This window comes from Caenorhabditis briggsae, assembly GCF_000004555.2.
Source record: "Caenorhabditis briggsae complete genome, chrII, whole genome shotgun sequence".
Classification (NCBI taxonomy): Eukaryota; Metazoa; Nematoda; class Chromadorea; order Rhabditida; family Rhabditidae; genus Caenorhabditis; species Caenorhabditis briggsae.
The window spans coordinates 11494567-11513369 of NC_013486.2; the positions used below are offsets into that span (position 1 = coordinate 11494567).

At 37.4% G+C, this 18803-nt stretch overlaps 6 protein-coding genes across 6 annotated transcripts; all 6 read right to left on the reverse strand.

Moving 5' to 3' along the window:
• Positions 1-3008: 3008 nt before the first annotated feature.
• Positions 3009-3382, reverse strand: CBG20815 (the record flags this gene model as incomplete). The annotated part of the gene is made up of 2 exons (XM_002631581.1): positions 3009-3204; positions 3264-3382. The coding sequence occupies 2 exons, from the start codon at positions 3380-3382 to the stop codon at positions 3009-3011; spliced, it is 315 nt and encodes a 104-aa protein (XP_002631627.1).
• A 1718-nt stretch (positions 3383-5100) lies between these two features.
• Positions 5101-9794, reverse strand: CBG20816 (the record flags this gene model as incomplete). The annotated part of the gene is made up of 2 exons (XM_002631582.1): positions 5101-5221; positions 9409-9794. Coding segments are annotated over 2 exons (507 nt in total), but the record flags the coding sequence as incomplete, so codon positions are not given.
• A 282-nt stretch (positions 9795-10076) lies between these two features.
• On the reverse strand, positions 10077-11657 carry CBG20818 (the record flags this gene model as incomplete). Its single annotated transcript, XM_002631583.1, has 2 exons — positions 10077-10233; positions 11404-11657. 2 exons carry the CDS (start codon positions 11655-11657, stop codon positions 10077-10079), a joined length of 411 nt encoding a protein of 136 aa, XP_002631629.1.
• A 488-nt stretch (positions 11658-12145) lies between these two features.
• Positions 12146-13862, reverse strand: CBG20819 (the record flags this gene model as incomplete). Its single annotated transcript, XM_002631584.1, has 2 exons — positions 12146-12306; positions 13367-13862. 2 exons carry the CDS (start codon positions 13860-13862, stop codon positions 12146-12148), a joined length of 657 nt encoding a protein of 218 aa, XP_002631630.1.
• Positions 13863-14475: 613 nt separating this feature from the next.
• CBG20820 lies at positions 14476-15755 on the reverse strand (the record flags this gene model as incomplete). The annotated part of the gene is made up of 3 exons (XM_002631585.1): positions 14476-14630; positions 15250-15646; positions 15702-15755. The coding sequence occupies 3 exons, from the start codon at positions 15753-15755 to the stop codon at positions 14476-14478; spliced, it is 606 nt and encodes a 201-aa protein (XP_002631631.1).
• A 639-nt stretch (positions 15756-16394) lies between these two features.
• CBG20821 lies at positions 16395-17566 on the reverse strand (the record flags this gene model as incomplete). The annotated part of the gene is made up of 2 exons (XM_002631586.2): positions 16395-16549; positions 17053-17566. 2 exons carry the CDS (start codon positions 17564-17566, stop codon positions 16395-16397), a joined length of 669 nt encoding a protein of 222 aa, XP_002631632.2.
• Between the last annotated feature and the right edge of the window lie 1237 nt (positions 17567-18803).

Here is an 18803-nt window from a genome sequence, read left to right on the forward strand (position 1 = left end):
ACCCCCATCTACCCCCGTTTCCCTCTTTCCAGTCGACAGAGAAATTCCCATTTTCTCCCCACATTCCCATTTTCTCCCCGTTTGTGAGAAGGGAGAAACTGTACTTCACAATTTCCCTGTTAGCCCCATATTGCCCCCATTGTGGGTAAATCCCATTTGGGCTGGGTGACTCCCATATAGTCTGGGTAACTCCCATTTGGACTGGGTAACTCCCATTTGGACTGGGTAACTCCTAAAATTCGTGGGAAACACCCACCCCGCCTCAGTTCGGCCCAAACCTCTCCCGAGAATTACCTGAGGTGTTATTTCAAATAATGAATTATAATGATTGTGAAAAAAAATACAATTATTAGGTTGGCAAGCTTACCAGAATAAGCTTGTTTTCAATTCTTTATATGAGTTAGATACCCATAGCGTCTATATTGATCTCCAGAGGGCCTTCGATACAGTGCCGATAAACAAATTGATTCATAAGTTGGAAAGCTTTGGGATATCTCCCAAACTAAGAAATTGGCTTCATTCATTTGTCACGGACAGAAAATTTCAAGTCAAAATCAATGATATACTATCGAAGGAGAGGCGCGTATTGTCCGGAGTCCCGCAGGGCTCTGTTCTTGGGCCTACCCTCTTCTTGTTATATATTAATTGTATTGGTGACAAATTTCAAAGTGACTATCTACTGTTTGCAGATGACTTGAAAATTTATGATACGAATGACAGATTGATTGATGCAGATTTAATTGAATTGGAGAATTGGTGCTCGAAGTGGAAAATGAAAGCGGCTCCTAAAAAGTGCGAATACATCAAATTCAATGCAACAAGAAAATATGCCAACTCCAATGTTATGAATCCCAAATTAAATCAAGCTTTGATTCGAAAGTTTTATTTATTTATTTATTTATTTCAACGAAGGGGAGAAAACCACTAACACGTGAAATGTCTATGAAACTAGGAGATATAACAGGGACATACATTTGTATTAAATGGGAGATGGAGGAAAAACCGAGTTAGTAATTAGTTGAATTCAAGACAAGAAAATGTTTTAGATCTCAGGATAATAGTCGATTTTTGAAAGCCGCTGACGACGGCTTCACCGGAAACACACTCTATTAGAGAGAAATTGAGAGACATACGCCCTTTACTCGAATATGGAACGATAGTCACTTCTCCAATCCTAAAAGATATAACATCATATTATAAAATTGGAATCGGTGCAAAAGTCATTTGTTTTCAGAATTTTCAAAAAATTCAGGATGGCATACACTTCATACTTTGAAGCACTGGAAGAATGTCAGCTAAGTTCCTTGGAGTATCGCAGGCTCTATAATGATTTGGTCTACACGTATAAAATTAATGTTTCCAAAGAAATTATCATGGAGGTTCCAATTTTCGAAATATTTAATCATGCTGGATCATTGCGACGTCACAAATACTATCTCAAATCACTTATCAAAAACTGAACAAAAATATCTTCTCAATTTCTCTCTAATAGAGTAATCAGATGTTGGAACTCTTTACCCGCCAAAGTGTTTCCGGTGAAGCCCTCGTCAGCGGCTTTCAAAAATCGACTATTATCCTGAGATCTAAAACATTTTCTTGTCTTGAATTCAACTAATTACTAACTCGGTTTTTCCTCCATCTCCCATTTAATACAAATGTATGTCCCTGTTATATCTCCTAGTTTCATAGACATTTCACGTGTTAGTGGTTTTCTCCCCTTCGTTGAAATATAAATAAATGTAAATGTAAATGCAATTGTCTTCCGATTTTGAATGCTGAACTTTGAAAGTTCATATCTGGTCAGTGGGATAATTTTTGCTGACCGATGTTTTTCTGTTGAATAGAGTGTCTCACGGACTTGTTACACACACCTTGGCTTATGCCAAGTTAATATCGTTCGCGAGAATGCCGCCTGTTTTTTTACAAGAAATTGAAAGAAATAGATAAAGAAGGATCTCCTCTTGTCTATACCATCAAGCATTGGACCGATAAATTTGAAGCCAAAAAATTAGAATCGGAAGACGAAAAGCGGTCCGAAAGTTGGATTTGAACCTATTGAAGAATACTATTTCAACCAATCCGTTTCAAACAACTTGTGAAATGTTATAGGCATTGCCCGTTAGTCAACCAAATATTGTGAACGAATTGAAGTCCCTTGGCAATGTCAAAAATTGAATGGTTCGTACCCCATTTTTTGAAAAGCTACTATATAGATCGCCGAACAGGCATGAGCATGTTTCTCCTATAATTTCTCCTCACGGTCAGTTGGCTGGATAACCTAATTACTGTAGATGGGAAGTGGGTCAGTTACTCTAACAATGTGCGGAAGAGTCAGTTGATTGACAAAGAATAGCTAGCTCTGGACATTCCGAAACCTAAATTTTTCGTGAAAAAGGGTATGCTAGGGCTTTGGTGGTCTGTTTAAGAAGACGAGACTGGGAACTTTTAGATGAAGGTCCCACTACAACTGCCACCTTGTACCGCACGATAGGAAAAATTAAATCCGGTAGTCAAACCAAAACAGGGAGCAAGACTAAGAACTACTTCCAGCGCGACAATGCGAGAACGCCCCTGACTAGAGCGATCAGCAAAAAAAAAACAGGTCACTTGGCTGAACTATTGTTTTGCATCCGTCGTATTTTACGGACCTTGCTTTCTCGGAAAAATGGTCATTTGAAGCTCTTAAACGTCATCTTCATAGAAAAAACTTCAATTGAAAAGATGACACCAAATAGGAGTTGACCCACTATTCAATCGCAGCCCTCGTCGTTCTGGGCCGATGAAATCAAGAAATTACTTGAGCGTTACCAGACAACTATCGATGCTCATGAACATTACTTTAATTGATCTAATCCGATCTAATCCGAAAAACATAATTGATCTAAATTTAATTGATCTAATCGTCTCAATTAATTTCACTATCACAATTTATTCAGGAACATATCGATACATGTCACATAAATAACCATTAAAAATGACATTATTGCGCTCTCAAAAAACGTTATCTTCTACTGATTCAACGTCTGAATCTCCTCCTCAGTCAACACTTCGGACTTTGCCTCCATTGGTGGCCACGTTGTACAAGTCTCATTGCATTTGTAGTCCGGATGACAGAATCCACAAGTTCTCTCACAATAATGACGACGTTGTTCACAAGTCCAGTTGCAGTTGGTACAGAATCCGTTTCGAGCCCAGTTTAGGCAACTGAAATTTTTGAAAAAATGATTATTTCAAGCTTGAACTGGATTTCAAAGACAACTTACTTAGTTCCAACGTCCGTACAATTATTAGCTAAATGATTGGTATTGAAAAGCAATTGAGGGTGTTGTGGTTTGGCAAAAACGGCTACAATGGCGAAAAGAAGTACAAGAAACACCTTCATGGTTTTTTTGAGCAGTTGAAACTTAGGTCAAGTTTCCTATTATATACTATTTTCAATTCATGCAAAAAAATCACGTCACGGGCGGAGTCTGAAGACAAAGAAAGGCGTATAGCACTTACAAAAATATAAGAGGATTATAATTTTCGGTACAATCAGATTTTTGATTATCACTCAACAAAAAAAGTAGGTGGAGGGTTGAATTGACAGTACTGTTTTGTGTAGTTTTTGAGGATTACCAAATGATCTTTGCGGTCGATTCGATTGTTATCAATGTTCGTACAGTTTGTGACTGGCATACATTTTTTTAGTATGGAAGAAAATAAATCATGAGGAGAGGAAGTTTTGAATCGGAAATACATCCTCCTCCTACGCTTCCTGTGGGTTGAGTTGGAGTAAAAAAAAAGCGATACCTCAAGTCTAGATGATTGTTCAAAGGTGGACGTGTAATTTTCCAGAGGTGAGGCAACTTTGAAAACCGATAAATCAGCTCAAAATAAATCGAATAATTTAAAACTTGGTTATTTTTTGATGAATTATTTGAGTTTATGCACTCCAAATTTGAGCCCAGTCCAACACTTCAGTCCAGGTAATTATGCGCCACCCTATAGAACGGCCGGCTCTTCTCTTATTCCGAGAAACCTCCGGAGGGTGCTTGTAAAACATAACTTGATCCCTTCCATTTTTCCAGGGTCATTTATGAGAGATTTTTATTTAAAAATTTCGGAGAATTTTGTGAAAAATTCAGGATAATCTTCACAAAGTTTCCTTGAAAAAGTGGTGTAGCGCATTTCTGTCAAGTTTTCTATTTTCGGCATATTATTCACTGGAAATGTACTGAAAGTCGTAACTTTAAACGGAAAGATTTTTAGGAGGTCGTCTAGTGTATATAGTACATACAAAATGAAATAATACCATAGAAACAAAATAAAAGAGAACCTCAGAGTTTAATAACTTCACTTCCTGACATCTCTGATCCATTAGTTGTCGATTTTCTGAAAATTGGAACAAGAGTTACAGATTTTTCAAGTGTGGGGGACCATACAAAACGAAATCAGATTTCGACATCTTTATTAAAGTTTTTGAATCCGTATGATGGATTGAGGGTTTATTAATTTGTCTGAATGTTTTTCAAACCTTTTTTGTTCTAATTTGTTAAACTGAAAGAAAGGAATAATTACCGTATTTGCTCTCATAGAAGGCCGCCCAAGCGTCAACGTTGAGCATAAATATCACGGTACCTGTAAAAGATATCAACAAGGGGCCAACTAACCAAATATGTTTGTTATTATGATGAACATTTTGCTAATTGAACTTTGTCATATCTTTCACAGGAACCAAGAAAAACTACCTTAAAGTGGAAACTTAGCCATGGGTAACACATTGAGTATCCTATGGGCTTGAAATTTTACAAAGTCGTTACAAGATAAAATATTCATTTGTTTGTTCATCAAATTTTCATCATCACATATTCAATTCAAATATTATTTTCAGTTCGGGCAAGCTCCTGGAGCACATAGTCCACAAGTCTTGGCACAATACTTCATACGATAGCTGCATGGGTAGAGGTTGTTATCGCAGAACCCATTTTTTGCCCAATCTTTGCAACTGTAAATAATCAAATTTTTAGAGAATGAAAATTGAAAAACAACTCACAAGTCTCCATAATCTGCACACTTAATGGTGGTAGTAGAAGGTGGCAATGTTGTCGTGGTTACTGTACAATTCTCACAGGTTTTTTGCCCGGTACAGTACTCGCAAGTTTTTTGGCAGTATTTGATTCGAACTTCACATGTATAGAAACAATTGGTACAGAATCCTTGGCTTGCCCATCCAGCGCACCTGGAACTTGTTTCAGGGTTGAATTAGCTCAAAATTTAAAATTTCTTATAAACCTACTTGTCACTTGTATCTTTGCAATCATCATTGTCCGAACTAATGAATCCAAAGAGAACCACGAGAATCAGAATTTGCAGCTTCATTTTCATTCTGAAATGAGAAAAAGGTTATTACTAATAAACTCAGGATTCGCAATTTCGAAAAAAAAACCAGGTACACCACTATCATCTGGTAGACGCCTTGTTTCCACTGCTTACTCTAATATCATTGTTCTCAAAAACGTGAGGGTAGTGATAACGTACAAACGGTGCATCTGGGAATTTGAATTTGAAATTTGAAATTTGAATTGAAATTTTTGTGTGTTGCTCTAATTGTAAGACCAAACACTCAAAGTTGGAGGTAATAGAAGCGTTCTTGATAGCCCAAACAGAAAGATCTAGAAGACGTAGAACATAGTTACAAAGTTTCGAGAGTGGCTAACCTTTCTCAACATGATTTTTCTAGGCCACCATAGTTTATGGCCCAGAAACGGTCTGACTTGCATCCGATGTGTTTTCTAAGTCATCTGTCATGGTTTTTGCGTTTGACGGTCTTCATTTCGCAAGTTGAGTTTTTTGGGACAACAACTTTTATGACTTAGAAATGACCAGATATTCACATGGCGAATTTTTTTACATGGTAGCTTAAACTTTAGCAGGTTCAGTTTTCTAGATTTGTTCCAAATCCCCGATAAAGTTCCCTGGCTTCGTTTGATCACTCGCCTGGAAAGAATGCTTCGAAAAATTTCTTGGATTTCCATTTTTTTTTAAATCCGCATTGCAAATCTGTTTGGTGTCCAAAACGAGATTATCGGAAAATTTTCAGAAAATCGTTTTATTTGTCAATTGTCAAGATGTCGACGAGTTGTTGGGAGTTTGCTGGACTTCTAGAAAATGTTCAGTTGGAAGAACTAGTTCCAGATTCATCAGTACTTTGATTCTATCAGGCCGATGAGGATTGGTAATGAAGTCTAGGGAGATTCACAATATTCTGTTATCGAGTTGAAAAAAATCTGGCACATGAGACGACGCTCGTATTAACTTACGAGGCTTCGCCCACAAAACCAAATCTCCTTTACTCCCCCACACTTGAAAAATCTGTAACTCTTGTTCCAATTTTCAGAAAATCGACAACTAATGGATCAGAGATGTCAGGAAGTGAAGTTATTAAACTCGAAAGCCGGAAGTGTTTTTTTTTCAGAAGGAAGTCGGTAGTCGGAGTTTTCAAAACCACTTTTTCCGTATTACGCTTTTTCTTGGCTGTCGGCTTGTACATAATTCCTGGTAAGAAAATGAGGGGTGCTTTTGGACGGATATAGACATGTTCTGTCCGGAGCTTTTCCAAAAACCAGGGTTGCAATCTGACGGGCTGGCCGGCGGGCCGGCCCCAGGGAAAAAAACCAGGGCCCGGCCCGGCCGGCCGGCAATTAATTAATATTTGAACGCGCGCCATTTTTATTTGCAACGATGCTCCGATTATCAACCGATTTTTCTCCTTTTTTTGTCGCGAATTGCCTGATAATCCCTATTTTTCATAAAATACCGTAAAATCTGTATTGATATTGCGCCTCTATTTGAATTGCCCCTCTAATAGACTTGCACCCCTTGAGGGCACTTGAAAAATAGACTTGCAGCCTTTAATTGAATTGCCCCCGTAATACAATTGCATCTCCAGCAGAATTGCGGCTCCGCCGGGAGTACTGTGCAATTTTTAGTCTGTGACACCGTGACGAACAATTGCACAGTTGTTTTTCGAATTTCTTTTTTTTTTAAACTACCTACTTAATTTCTGATTTATTTTTATTTTTCTTTGTTTTTTTAACAATATTTTCCATTTATTGAAGCGAGCAACACGAGCAATGAGTTCTGAAGAAGTCCTCGAAGACGTGGAAAACGTAGAAGACGTGGAAGACGTGGAAAACGTGGAAGACGTGGAAGACGTGGAAAACGTGGAAGACGTGGAAAACGTGGAAGACGTGGAAGACGTTGAAAAAGTTGGTGGAAACTCTAGAAAGAGAAAGCGTGGAGCCCACCCCTTGGATTACAAGCTTACGGTGGTGAAATGGGCAGAATCAAAAAATAACACGGAAGCAGCTAAGAAATTTGGAGTTTCAAGACAAAATGTGCAACAATGGAGAGCTCAGAAAGAAAAAATAATAGCAACAATCGCTGAAAATGGAAAAAAGAAAAAACGGCTTGATGGCGCAGGGCGTAAAGTGAATGATAAAGATTTTGATACTAAACTTGCGGAATGGGTCCGAGACAAAGAGAAAAAAAGCTTCGTATTACTCGTATTGGAATCCAGAATCACGCCAAGTCTATTTCAAATAGTGATATGAAGGTTTGAAAACAGATTACCTACTTGAGAATAAACATTAAATGTTGCAGTTCTCGAATGGATGGCTGGTTTCTTTTTTGAAGCGGCATGGATTTTCGAGTAGACGTGCTACAACAGTCTGTCAAAAACCGCCAGAGTTTTATGTGGAGAAAATTATTGACTTTCTCCTTTATGTGGAACGATTAATTACCATGAATAATTATGACAAAATTTTCGCATGTGATGAGACGGCGGTTTATCTGGATTGTTCGAATAGTTTGACTGTAGCGGATCGAGGATCTAAACAAGTCAGCACACTCAAAAATAACAAGCTAAACGTTTCAATTTCAGGTTTCAGTGAAAACCACGGGACACGAGAAATTGCATGTTACAGTAATGCTGTGCGCTCGATCAGACGGTTTTAAGTGCAAACCTTTTGTACTTCTTCCAAGAAAAAGACCAGTGCAAAGTATTGAGGAAACATTTAGAAAAACTTTGCAGTTGGTTTGGTGTGACAGAACATTTTTCAACGATGAAATCACAAAAACTTTTCTTGAAAAAGTTCTCGGTCACTCAATGTTCGGAAAAAGGTTGTTAGTATGGGACTCTTACCGTTGCCACATCAGTACAGACACTAAAAAAGTATTGAAACAACTGAGACTAGACACTGCGGTGATTCCTGGAGGATGCACAAAATTCTTACAAGTGAGTAGATTTTATTAAAACTTTGCGTGACCCGATTTTTCAGGCTCCAGATGTATATTGGAACGCAATGTTTAAATCTTTCATCAGAAAAGAGTACGAAGATTGGATGGTTCATGGAACGAAATCGTTCACCCCGGCGGGAAATATGCGTGATCCCAGTATGGAAGTTTATTTGAAATGGATTCAATTGGCGTGGGAAAATATCCCGAAGGAATACATTGTAAGATCATTCAAAGGATGCGGATTAAAAAATGGAAGAAATGGCGAAGATGATGAGGCAATTCATTGTTTCAAGAAAGATGGAGAAATTCCAGAAGGCGTACAGTTATTGAAGACAAGACGAGCAGAACGAGAAATGGAAGAAATTCAGGAGATTTTGGGAGATATTGAAAAAGAGGAAGACGATGGAGAAATGAACCATGCCGAGGAAGAAGACAATAACTATGACAGTGACGCCTCAATTTTTTGAATATTTTCCTTTTGTTGTGTTCAATTTGTTACTTTTTTGTTGATTTTCATAATAAAACTTTTTTTTTCAAAATTTTCGTAGTTTGAAAAATAGAATTGCAGCCTCTATTTGAATTGCCCCTCTAATAGAGTTGCACCCCTTGAGGTGACTTGAACAATAGACTTGCATGCAATATCAATACAGATTTTACGGTAATTATTTTCAGATTTTTCAAATAATTCTTCAATAATTCAAATAATTCTTCAATAATTTCTGTTTTTTCTTAAATTCGAACGGACCAAACCGGCCGAACCGGCCGGGCCGGGCCGGAGAAAAAATAATCTCGGCCCGGCCCGGCCCGGCCCGGCCCGGCCGGTTGCAACCCTGCCAAAAACGGCTGTAGAGCAGGCCATGGTCAGATTTCAGTCAGAAGTTGGAAAATAATGAAAAAGTATGATTAAAAAGTTTTTAACTTTATTCGAAGTTTCAAATCTTTATAGAAAGCAAAACAATTAACTCTTGCACGATCCAGGTGTACAGAATCCGCATGTCTTTGCACACATTTTAGTCCTTTCGGCACAAGAATAAAATGTTTGTTCGCAATATCCATTTTTCTTCCATGCTTTGCACCTAAAAATAGATTCCTATTTGGTTCAATGAACTCTAGAAGTCCTCTACTCACTGTGATTCGTTATCGTGACAATTCGGGCTTGGTGTTGGTGGAGAAACTGTGGTGGCCCCTGGACACATGTTACAAGTGACTGGACAGAATTGTTTTAGCATTGGAACATATTTCGCATTGCTGCAGAGGTTTTTGAAATCCGCACAATTGGATCCGGGTGCATCTTCACATGGAGCCGCGGTAGTTGGAGAAACAGTCGATGGACAGGATTTACAGGTGACTGGACACAGTTTTTTAAGCAATGGTTCCATTGTCTCGTCGGCGCATTTTTCTTCGAATGACGCGCAATCAATAGTTGGATCATCTTCGCATGTTGACTCCTCAAAAAATGATCCGGAGACCAAAATCGTAAAGGAAATGAGGAAGACAAGAGAATGACGAATCATAGTTTTCAGAATGAAGAACCAGCAGTTCAAACTTGATTTTTATAGGTGCACCGGGGGATTAGCAGTTTCCTTGGGTGGGGTTGAGGGGGTTGTAAAAGTGATAAGAGATAAATCGCTTTTCTTTGTAATCATTGAGAATTATGACGTTTTTTTAGGGAAGAATAAGTGAGTTGCTCATTTGACCTTGAAAATTTATATCATCATGTAAGGGTTTGTTGATAAATGATTTTGAATTTGAATTTAATCTTTAATTATGAAATGATTTTATACAATTTCAAAAGTTTAGTCGAAGAAAATCCTATTAAATTTCGACCGATATTTACAATTCAAACAAGATCCTGGTACGCAGAATTTACAGGATTTCGCGCAGTTCTTGACTCGATCGGCACAATCCACAAAACAAGCAGTACAGTATCCTTCTTTCACCCATTGTTTGCAACTGAAAATATTTGGTTTTCAATGAAGTACATAACAATTTAATTTTTTGTAAAGATTGGCGTAAACCCTGTTATAGAAGGGCCCCTAACTTTCAATTTTGAGCCAATTTATCTTGATTTCTGTGTAAGATATCGACAAGTTATTTATCGAAAGTTGTTTATCATAATATGAAAAACATTTTGTCAGTTGACACATTTTTGGTATCTCTCATAGGAACCGAGATAATTGAGTTCAAACTTGACATTGTGGGAGCCCTTCTATTACAGGTTTTACGGCACTTCGAATCTTCCATAATTCAGTGCAGATTAATACAGCGATTCAAATAAAGTTTCGCTATCTTTTAAAACTTTAAAAACTCCAAAACCGGCGATGACCGAAATTTCGAGTGTCATAATAAATAACGTACATACAATTGCCGTCAGTATCAGAAAATCAACTGAAAAAACAAATTTCCAATAATCATACATTGTTTATCAGAATATCAGAAGTGTTTCGTCAGTTGACCACTTTTTGATATCCTTCCCAGGACCCGAGATAAATTGGGGACCAAAAGTGTTAAGGACATTCTAATACAGGGTTTACGGTAATTCCTGAAAAAAAATTCATGGAAAACGGGTCCTTGGTTTTCTCGAAAATCATACGAGCTGGTGTCTTATTTTGTGGATTTTTGTTTTCTCGATTTTTCGATAAAACATTTTTCTGAGTTTTTCAGTTGATATTCTGATACTGACGGAAATTGTATGTACTTTACTTATTACGACACTCGAAATTTCGGTCATCGCCAGTTTTGGAGTTTATAAAGTTATGAAAGATAGCGAAACTTTATTTGGAGCACTGAAAATCTGTACTGAATTATGGAAGAATCGAAGTGCCGTAAAATTTGTAACAGAAGGGCCCCCACACTGTCAAGTTTGAACTCAATTATCTCGGGTCCTGGGAAGGATATCAAAAAGTGGTCAGCTGACAAAAACTTCTGAAATTCTGATAAACAATTTATCAGTTGACTACTTTTTTATACCTTTGACAGGAACCCGGAAAAATTGGCTCAAATTTAAAAGTTGGAAGGCTTTTCTATTACAGGTTTTACGGAATCTAAAAAATTTATAGACCCAGCAAAATTTTCAAGAAGACGAGGATGCATTTAATTTCATTTTTTTAATCTAAAACTCACTTCATGTTGTTATCAACACAATTACCGGGAGGAGTTGGAGGGACAACAGTAGCACCTCCAGGGCACAGCCCACAGGTTTTTGGGCAGAAAACATCCAAAAAGTTCTGATACATTGGATTCTTGCACAGCGCTGCATAATCCTGACAATCGGTAGTTGGGTCATCCATACATGGACCGTCAGTTACCGTACTCAGTTGGCATGATGCCAAAAGAAAACAGAAGGTGAGGGTGAATACGGAAGCTTGAAGATACATTAATTTTGTAAATTTTGGCAAGTGTGATCTTTCAATTTATACATGACGACAGTCCAAATCGAAAGATCGAAGGTCGCGTGCTGACAAATGCGTCCGGCTGATAAGACCATAATTTCTGGTGACTACCTTTTTTAAGTTTGTTTTAATTATTCTGAAACTTCTAGAATATCGTATAATATCGTATATTAGTATTTTGAGCATTGTTATTCATTTTGTAAATCAAATGTTTCAAAGGAAAACAAAAATACGGCCAAAAATATGATGAGAGCATCGAATCTGATGGAAACTCAATGGAATGAAAAAGGCAATTTTGGGATTTAAAAAAGAAATCATAGTAACAGGAATGAACTTCGAATTTCGAAACAAGAATCGGAGAAACCTCAGAAAGGGACATGAAAAAGTTTGGTGAATGGGTTGTGAGGATTTGATCGGTCGGGCATGGAACGGGTGGATTGTACATTGAGAAGAAGGATCTTAAGATGCAGAATTCACATGTGAAGAGCTAGATAGTTGATGGGAAGCTTCGAAATATCTCCATCTTCGCAATACATGTATTTTCTATCAGTTGGGCATCTGATTTGTGTTCTGAAGATAAATAGTCCCGGTTTCATGCTTTCAAGGCACGTGAAGCAGAAAGTGTGTCCGCAGGCTGAAATGGAAAATAAGATAACGTATGAGATTTTGAAATAAATACCCTTCAAACACCAGGCTGATGCGCCTCCGGCGCGATATAACTATTTATTTTGTTTGTCGCTCCGCTCCTCACTTTTTTAAAAAGATCACGTCAATTTATATTCAATTTTTAAGCATTTCAAATGTGCGGACAAACAAATTAACAAACCGAGAAAAAGACGCAACTTTATCTATTTATTATAAGTAAGCTTCCCATCTCGGGCGGGTCGCCCAAAAACGGCCTACACCCGCCCTACACCCGTCCTATACCGTTTCGTGGTCCAACAAAATTATGTCACGCTGATTAAACGCGCACCACACTTTTTGAAATACTTTTTGGCGCAAAACAATACATGAAATTCAATTCGGGCGTTTCACAATATAGGGCGTCGGGCGGGCGCCACACCCGGGCGGGTGAGGCGGGTGAAATTCGCCCGAGATGGAAAGCTTAATTATAAGAATGATGTTTCTAATAGAAATTTAGTTTTGAGACTCAATAGTTGATTGCTGTTATGACCTATGAGTTTGAAAACGTAAATTAAATATACAGGGTGGCGCACATTTACACGGACTGACAAAAACGGCTATAGCTTTAGACATAAGTATCTTGGTAGCACGAAAATTGGAAGAAATATAGTTTACGTTTTATGCTAAGCTATTGAAATTTTCAAAGAGATTCCTCAAGTCTAGGTTTTGTTATGATTGTCCAAAGATGAATTTTTTCATGCACGCCAGTGTGATTTCTACGAGATGAAGCCTTTTTGATAAGCAATAACTCAGCTCAAAGTTGATAAAATAGTTTTAAACTCGGCCAGTTTTTTGATGAATTATTTGAATTTTTGCAATTCGAATTGAGGCACAGTATAACGCTTTATTGAAGATTGTATACCGGTACAAACTTTATTCCGAGTAATTATGCGGCACCCTATACATAGAACTCGTATTTTTAATGAAGAGGATCACATTTCATAATTCCAAACGGTATGTTACAAATCCTAACCCATCTTTTTGGTTTCAAAAATTTCAAAAACACTTACACATAATACGTGGAGAGCGTTCGACGGTATCGGTGAACTCCTCTGTACAAATCTCACGCTGTCTCCATGGCTTGGCCTCTTTGAACTTTTTCTCTTGCTCAGCTCGCAGAAGCGATTGTGCTTCCAACATTCTCTTACGGCTATTTTCTGACTTTTCGTACTCTGCCTGCATCTTTTCCATTGCTTTTTTCGTATTCTTGCAATTCTTGAAATCTTTAATTTCGTTTTTCAATGCCGGTATATCAGTTTTCAGTGAGGCAATTTCCTCCTCTTTATTTTCTAATTCCAGTTGATGTTTCATTTTGTTTCGCTGTACCTCATCTTTCTCAAACTTCAAATCGGAGATAGCTTGGTTCAATTTATTCGTGGATTCCGTCTTGTTTCTTGCTAGTTGCCTCTTCAATTTCGCGATTTCCGCATTTTCCCTAGTTTTATAACTAGCCTTCGGAACAGCAGCATGTGCTGCAATTCGAGCACTTTTACGTTTTGGTGCCATTACCTGAAATAAAAAGAAATTAAATTTAAGAGGTCTTTGGAAAAAAAAGTACAATACGATACGAGAATTGGTCAAAGACAAATCAACGACGACAAGAACGTTTCTAGTATTCGAAATTCGGCAAAACAATAGAGCAAACATGCAATAGCAGATGTTACTGAGCCCAATCTTGGGAAGGAAGAGAGAACACATGAAGAATTATTGACTTTTGGAGATCTGACCTCATGGCAAAAAAGGATTACTGTATTTGTTCTGAAAATTTTACAATACATATCTTAGTTTTGTAAGCAGTTTCATTAATTTTGTCAATCAAAGGTTTCAAAAAAATAAGAAAAAATACCGCAACAATTATTATGAGAGCTCGAATCTAAAGGGGAAGTTGGTTTCCATGAAAATGAAACTCGATGGAATGGAAAAGGCAATTTTGGGATTTAAAAAAGAAATCGTAGAAACAGGAATGAACTTAGTATTTCAAACAAGCATTTGGGGCAAATCTCAGAAAGGGGAATGAAAAAGCTTGGCGAATGGGTTGTGAGGATTTGGTTGAGTCGGGGCATGGAACGGGTGGATTGCACATTAGGAAGAAAAAGAAGAAGATCTCGAGATTGAGAATTCACATGTGAAGAGCTAGATAATTGATAGGAAGCTTCTTGAGATCTCCATCCTTGCAATACATGTATTTTCTATCAGTTGGGCATCTGATTTGTGTTCTGAAGTATGTCTCTTTCATGCTTTCGAGGCATGTGAGGCAGAAAGTGTGTCCGCAGGCTGAAATGGTATTTAGATTAGATGAGTTTTTGAGTGATATGTTTCGAATAGAAATTTAGTTTTGAGATTCAATAGTTGATTGGTCTTTTGATCTAAATGTTTGAAAACGTAATTTTAATATACAGAGTGGCGCACAATTACCCAGTCTAATAAAAGCGGGTGTATCTTTAGACATATGGAACTTGAAAGCCCCAAAATAGGTAGAAATATGATGTTACGTTTGATTCAGAGCTAATGGAATTTTCAAACCGATTCCTCAATTATAGGTATTGTTATGATTGTCCAATGATAAATGTTTTTGGCCGCCGTTGTGATTTTCATAAGATGAAGAAACTTTTACATGCGATAACTCAGCTTAGAGTTGATGAAGTGATTTGAAACTTGACCAGTTTATTAATGAATTAATTTAATTTTTGCGCTGCAAGTTTGAGCTCAGTACAGCAATTTACTCCAGTTTTATGATAGTTCCAACTTTCGTTAGGATAGTTATGCGGCACCCTATACATAGAGTTCGTGACTTTCTAATGGACAGGCTCACATTTCATAATTCCTGATAGTAAGTAATAAGTAATAAATCTTAACCCAACTATTCAATTCAAAAAAGTTCAATAACACTTACACATGGTACGTGGAGATCGTGCGCCCGTCTTTGTGAACTCCTCAGTACAAATCTCACACTGTCTCCATGGCTTGGCCTCTTTAAACTTCTTCTCTTGCTCAGCTCCCAGAAGCGATTGGGCTTCTAACATTCTTTTCCGGCTCTGTTCTATTTTCTTGTACTCTGCCTGCATCTTTTCCGTTGCTTTCTTGGTATCCTTACAATTCTTGAATTGTTTAATTTCTTTCTCCAATGCATGATTATCTGTTTTCAGCATCTCAAGTTCATCATCTTTCTCTTCTGATTCCAATGCATGCCGCATTTTGTTTCTTTTTAACTCATATTGCGCAAGCTTCAAATCCGAGAGAGCTTTGTTTAATTGAGTCGTGGATACCGTCTTGTTTCTGGCTAGTTGTTTCTTCAACCTTTTAATCTCAGCCGTTTTTTTTATCATTAGCCTTCGGAACAAGCACCTTCGGAACAGCAGCCTGTGCTTCAATTCGAGCACTTTTACGTTTTGGTGCCATTACCTGAAATTTAAAAAAAAACGATAAATTGAGAAGATTTTTGGAAAAATAAGTATAATAGAATACGATAATTGGCCAAAGGTAAATCAATATCGACCAGAACGTTTCTGATATTCGAAACTCGATGAAACAATAGAGCGAACATGCAATAGTGAGACAGCAGATGTTATTGGAGTCATCTTGGGAAAGAAGGAAGAACAGAAAAAAACTATTGACTTTTGGATACCTGTTCTCATGGGAAAAAGGATTACTGTATTTGTTAAACTAGGCCTTTTCCAGTTTTTATTCTGATAGTTTCAAAATATTTCTGCTTTGTGAGCATTTTTATTTATTTTGTCAATCAAGAGTTTCAAAAAATCAAGAAAAAATAAGACAACAATTATTATGAGAGCATCGAATCTAAAGAGGAAGATGGTGTCTATGATAGAAAGAAATTGGAACTCGATGGAATGGAAAAAAGGCAATTTTTGGAAAAAAAAGAAATCAAAGGAAATGAACTTCGTATTTCAAAACAAGCATTGGAGAAATCTCAGAAAGGCGCATGAAAAAGCTTAGTGAATGGGCTTTGAGGTTTTGATGGGTCGGGGATGGAGCGGGTGGATTGCACATTAAGAAGAAGAAGATATTAAGATTCAGAATTCACATGTGAAGAGCTAGATAATTGATAGGAAGCTTCGTGAGATCTCCATCCTTGCAATACATGTATTTTCTATCAGTTGGGCATCTGATTTGTGTTCTGAAGTATGTCTCTTTCATGCTTTCGAGGCATGTGAGGCAGAAAGTGTGTCCGCAGGCTGAAATGGTATTTAGATTAAATGAGATTTTGAATTACATGCTTCCAGAAGACTGCTTCAATTCTAAGGTGCAAGAGTTGATTGCTCTTGTGACCTACATTTTTGAAAAAAAATTTAAAGGAACTCCGACCAAAAATTTTTTCAATTATTTTTTTTTCGTATATTTTTTTATTTTCAAAATATCACTTGGAAACGCCGTCAAAAATGCAAGCCCGCTCAGTTCTCGTCCACGAGGGTCGCGGAAGTCCTAGTCAAAGGTCACTGTGTGCGCTATTTTATGATGCTATTCATTAATTCTTTTTTTTAAATTAAAAACAACGACCAGAGAAGGCGAAAAAGTTTGAAAAATTGCATGAAAAAAAAGCGCGCACAGTGGCCTTGGACTAGGAAGACCGCGGCCCTCTTTGACGAGAACAGAGCGATCTTGAAATTTCCACGGCGTCATTTAAGTCTCATATTTACTAACCCATCTCTTTGGTTTCAAAATGTTCAAAAACACTTACACATGATACGTGGAGATCGTGCGCCCGTCTCTGTGAACTCCTCAGTGCAGATCTCACACTGTCTCCATGGTTTAGCCTCTTTGAACTTTTTCTCTTGCTCGGCTCTCAAAAGCGATTGTGCTTCCAACATTCTTTTCCGGCTCTGTTCTGCTTTCTTGCACTCTGCCTGCACTATTCCATATGCTTTCCTCGTATCCTTACAATTCTTGAAATGCTTAATTTCGTTAGTCAATGCCTGTTTCTCCGTTTTCAGCGTTGCAAGTTCCTCATTTTTCTTTTCTGATTCCAGTTTATGCTGCATTTTGTTTCTCTGTAACTCATCTCTTGCATACTCCAAATCACATTGAGCTCGGTGCAATTTAGTCGTGGATTCCGTCTTGTTTCTTGCTAGTTGCTTCTTCAATTTCGCAATTTCCGCAGTTGCAGATTTATCATTAGCCTTCGGGATAGTCACCTTCGGAACTACCACCAGTGCTGCTGCGGCAATTCGAGCACTTTTACGTTTTGGTGCCATTACCTGAAATTATAAAAGATACATTGAAGAGATGATTTCATTCGGAAAAGAAGCAAGTATAATACAACGCGAGAATAGGTAAAAAATAAATCAATGTCGAACGGAACGGTTCTGGTATTCGAAACTCGACGAAACAATAGAGCGAACATGCAATAGTGAGTCAGCAGATGCTATTGGAGGCATCTTGGGAAAGAAGAGAGAACAGAAAAAACAATTATTGACTTTTGCAGATCTGTCCTCAGAACAGAAAAAGAACTTATTGATTTCGAAAATCAATCAAAAAGATATTCCAGTATTGGTTTATCTATCGTAAATCCAAGTTGGTAAGATACATAAAGTTTTTAGTTGGATCAAGATAAGACCCAGTATAGGAGATAAGATAGTGTTGGATTTGTCGAGAATTTGAAAATTAGTAAAAAATTATTCGATTGTTGTTTGGAACTAATTAGGTTGTTTTAAACATAATATTGTTCTAGACGCTAGTCATCGTTAGCTCCTGAAGCTTAAAAATTCCTCGATGCGGATTCAGAATTTTTCTGGCCAAAAAACATGATAGTTCCTAAACTTTAAGCTTGCTAGATAATATCTCTTCTTCTTCTTCTTTGAACATTATGAACGTCTGGTGACATTGAGCGTCCTTTGTTCGTTTCATAATAAAAAGAAGGAGAAGAAGAGAGAGAGAGAAAAGAGACGCAGAGAGTAGAAGTGTTTCTTATTGCGGTAAAACATGGGTTCGAAAAATTCTTGTTATTATTAAATGTTCTTTGAAATCCAAGTTTTCTATAAACCAAGAGATAATTATCCTGTAGAAGGGATCCAGTAGATCCAAGTTTTTTTTTTTCAAAAAGTCGGATCTTCCATAAATGTCCGACGATTTTAATATTCCAAAAGTTCAGAAATAGGGAAAAAGAACTTTTAATTCTAGCTGACTACCAGGGCTCTTTTTTCCGATCAAAAACATAATCGCAAACTAAAAGAAAGAGTTTTTCAACCGACTTTCGGAAAATCAATACCGACCCAACAGTTCTTATGAAAACCACTCAAAATGTTTTTCTAGTTGTATTCCTAATTGTTTCCATCAAAGTTCTTGACAGAAATCTGAAGAAAAGTTGAAGAAAATCTATGAAAAACAACAGAAAACAAGAAAATATATTCAATTTGCGTCCAACAAGAATCGTGGGACGCAATAGGAGGACTAACTTTCGCAAGGGACGTCGGCCATCTCTCCGTCTCTTTT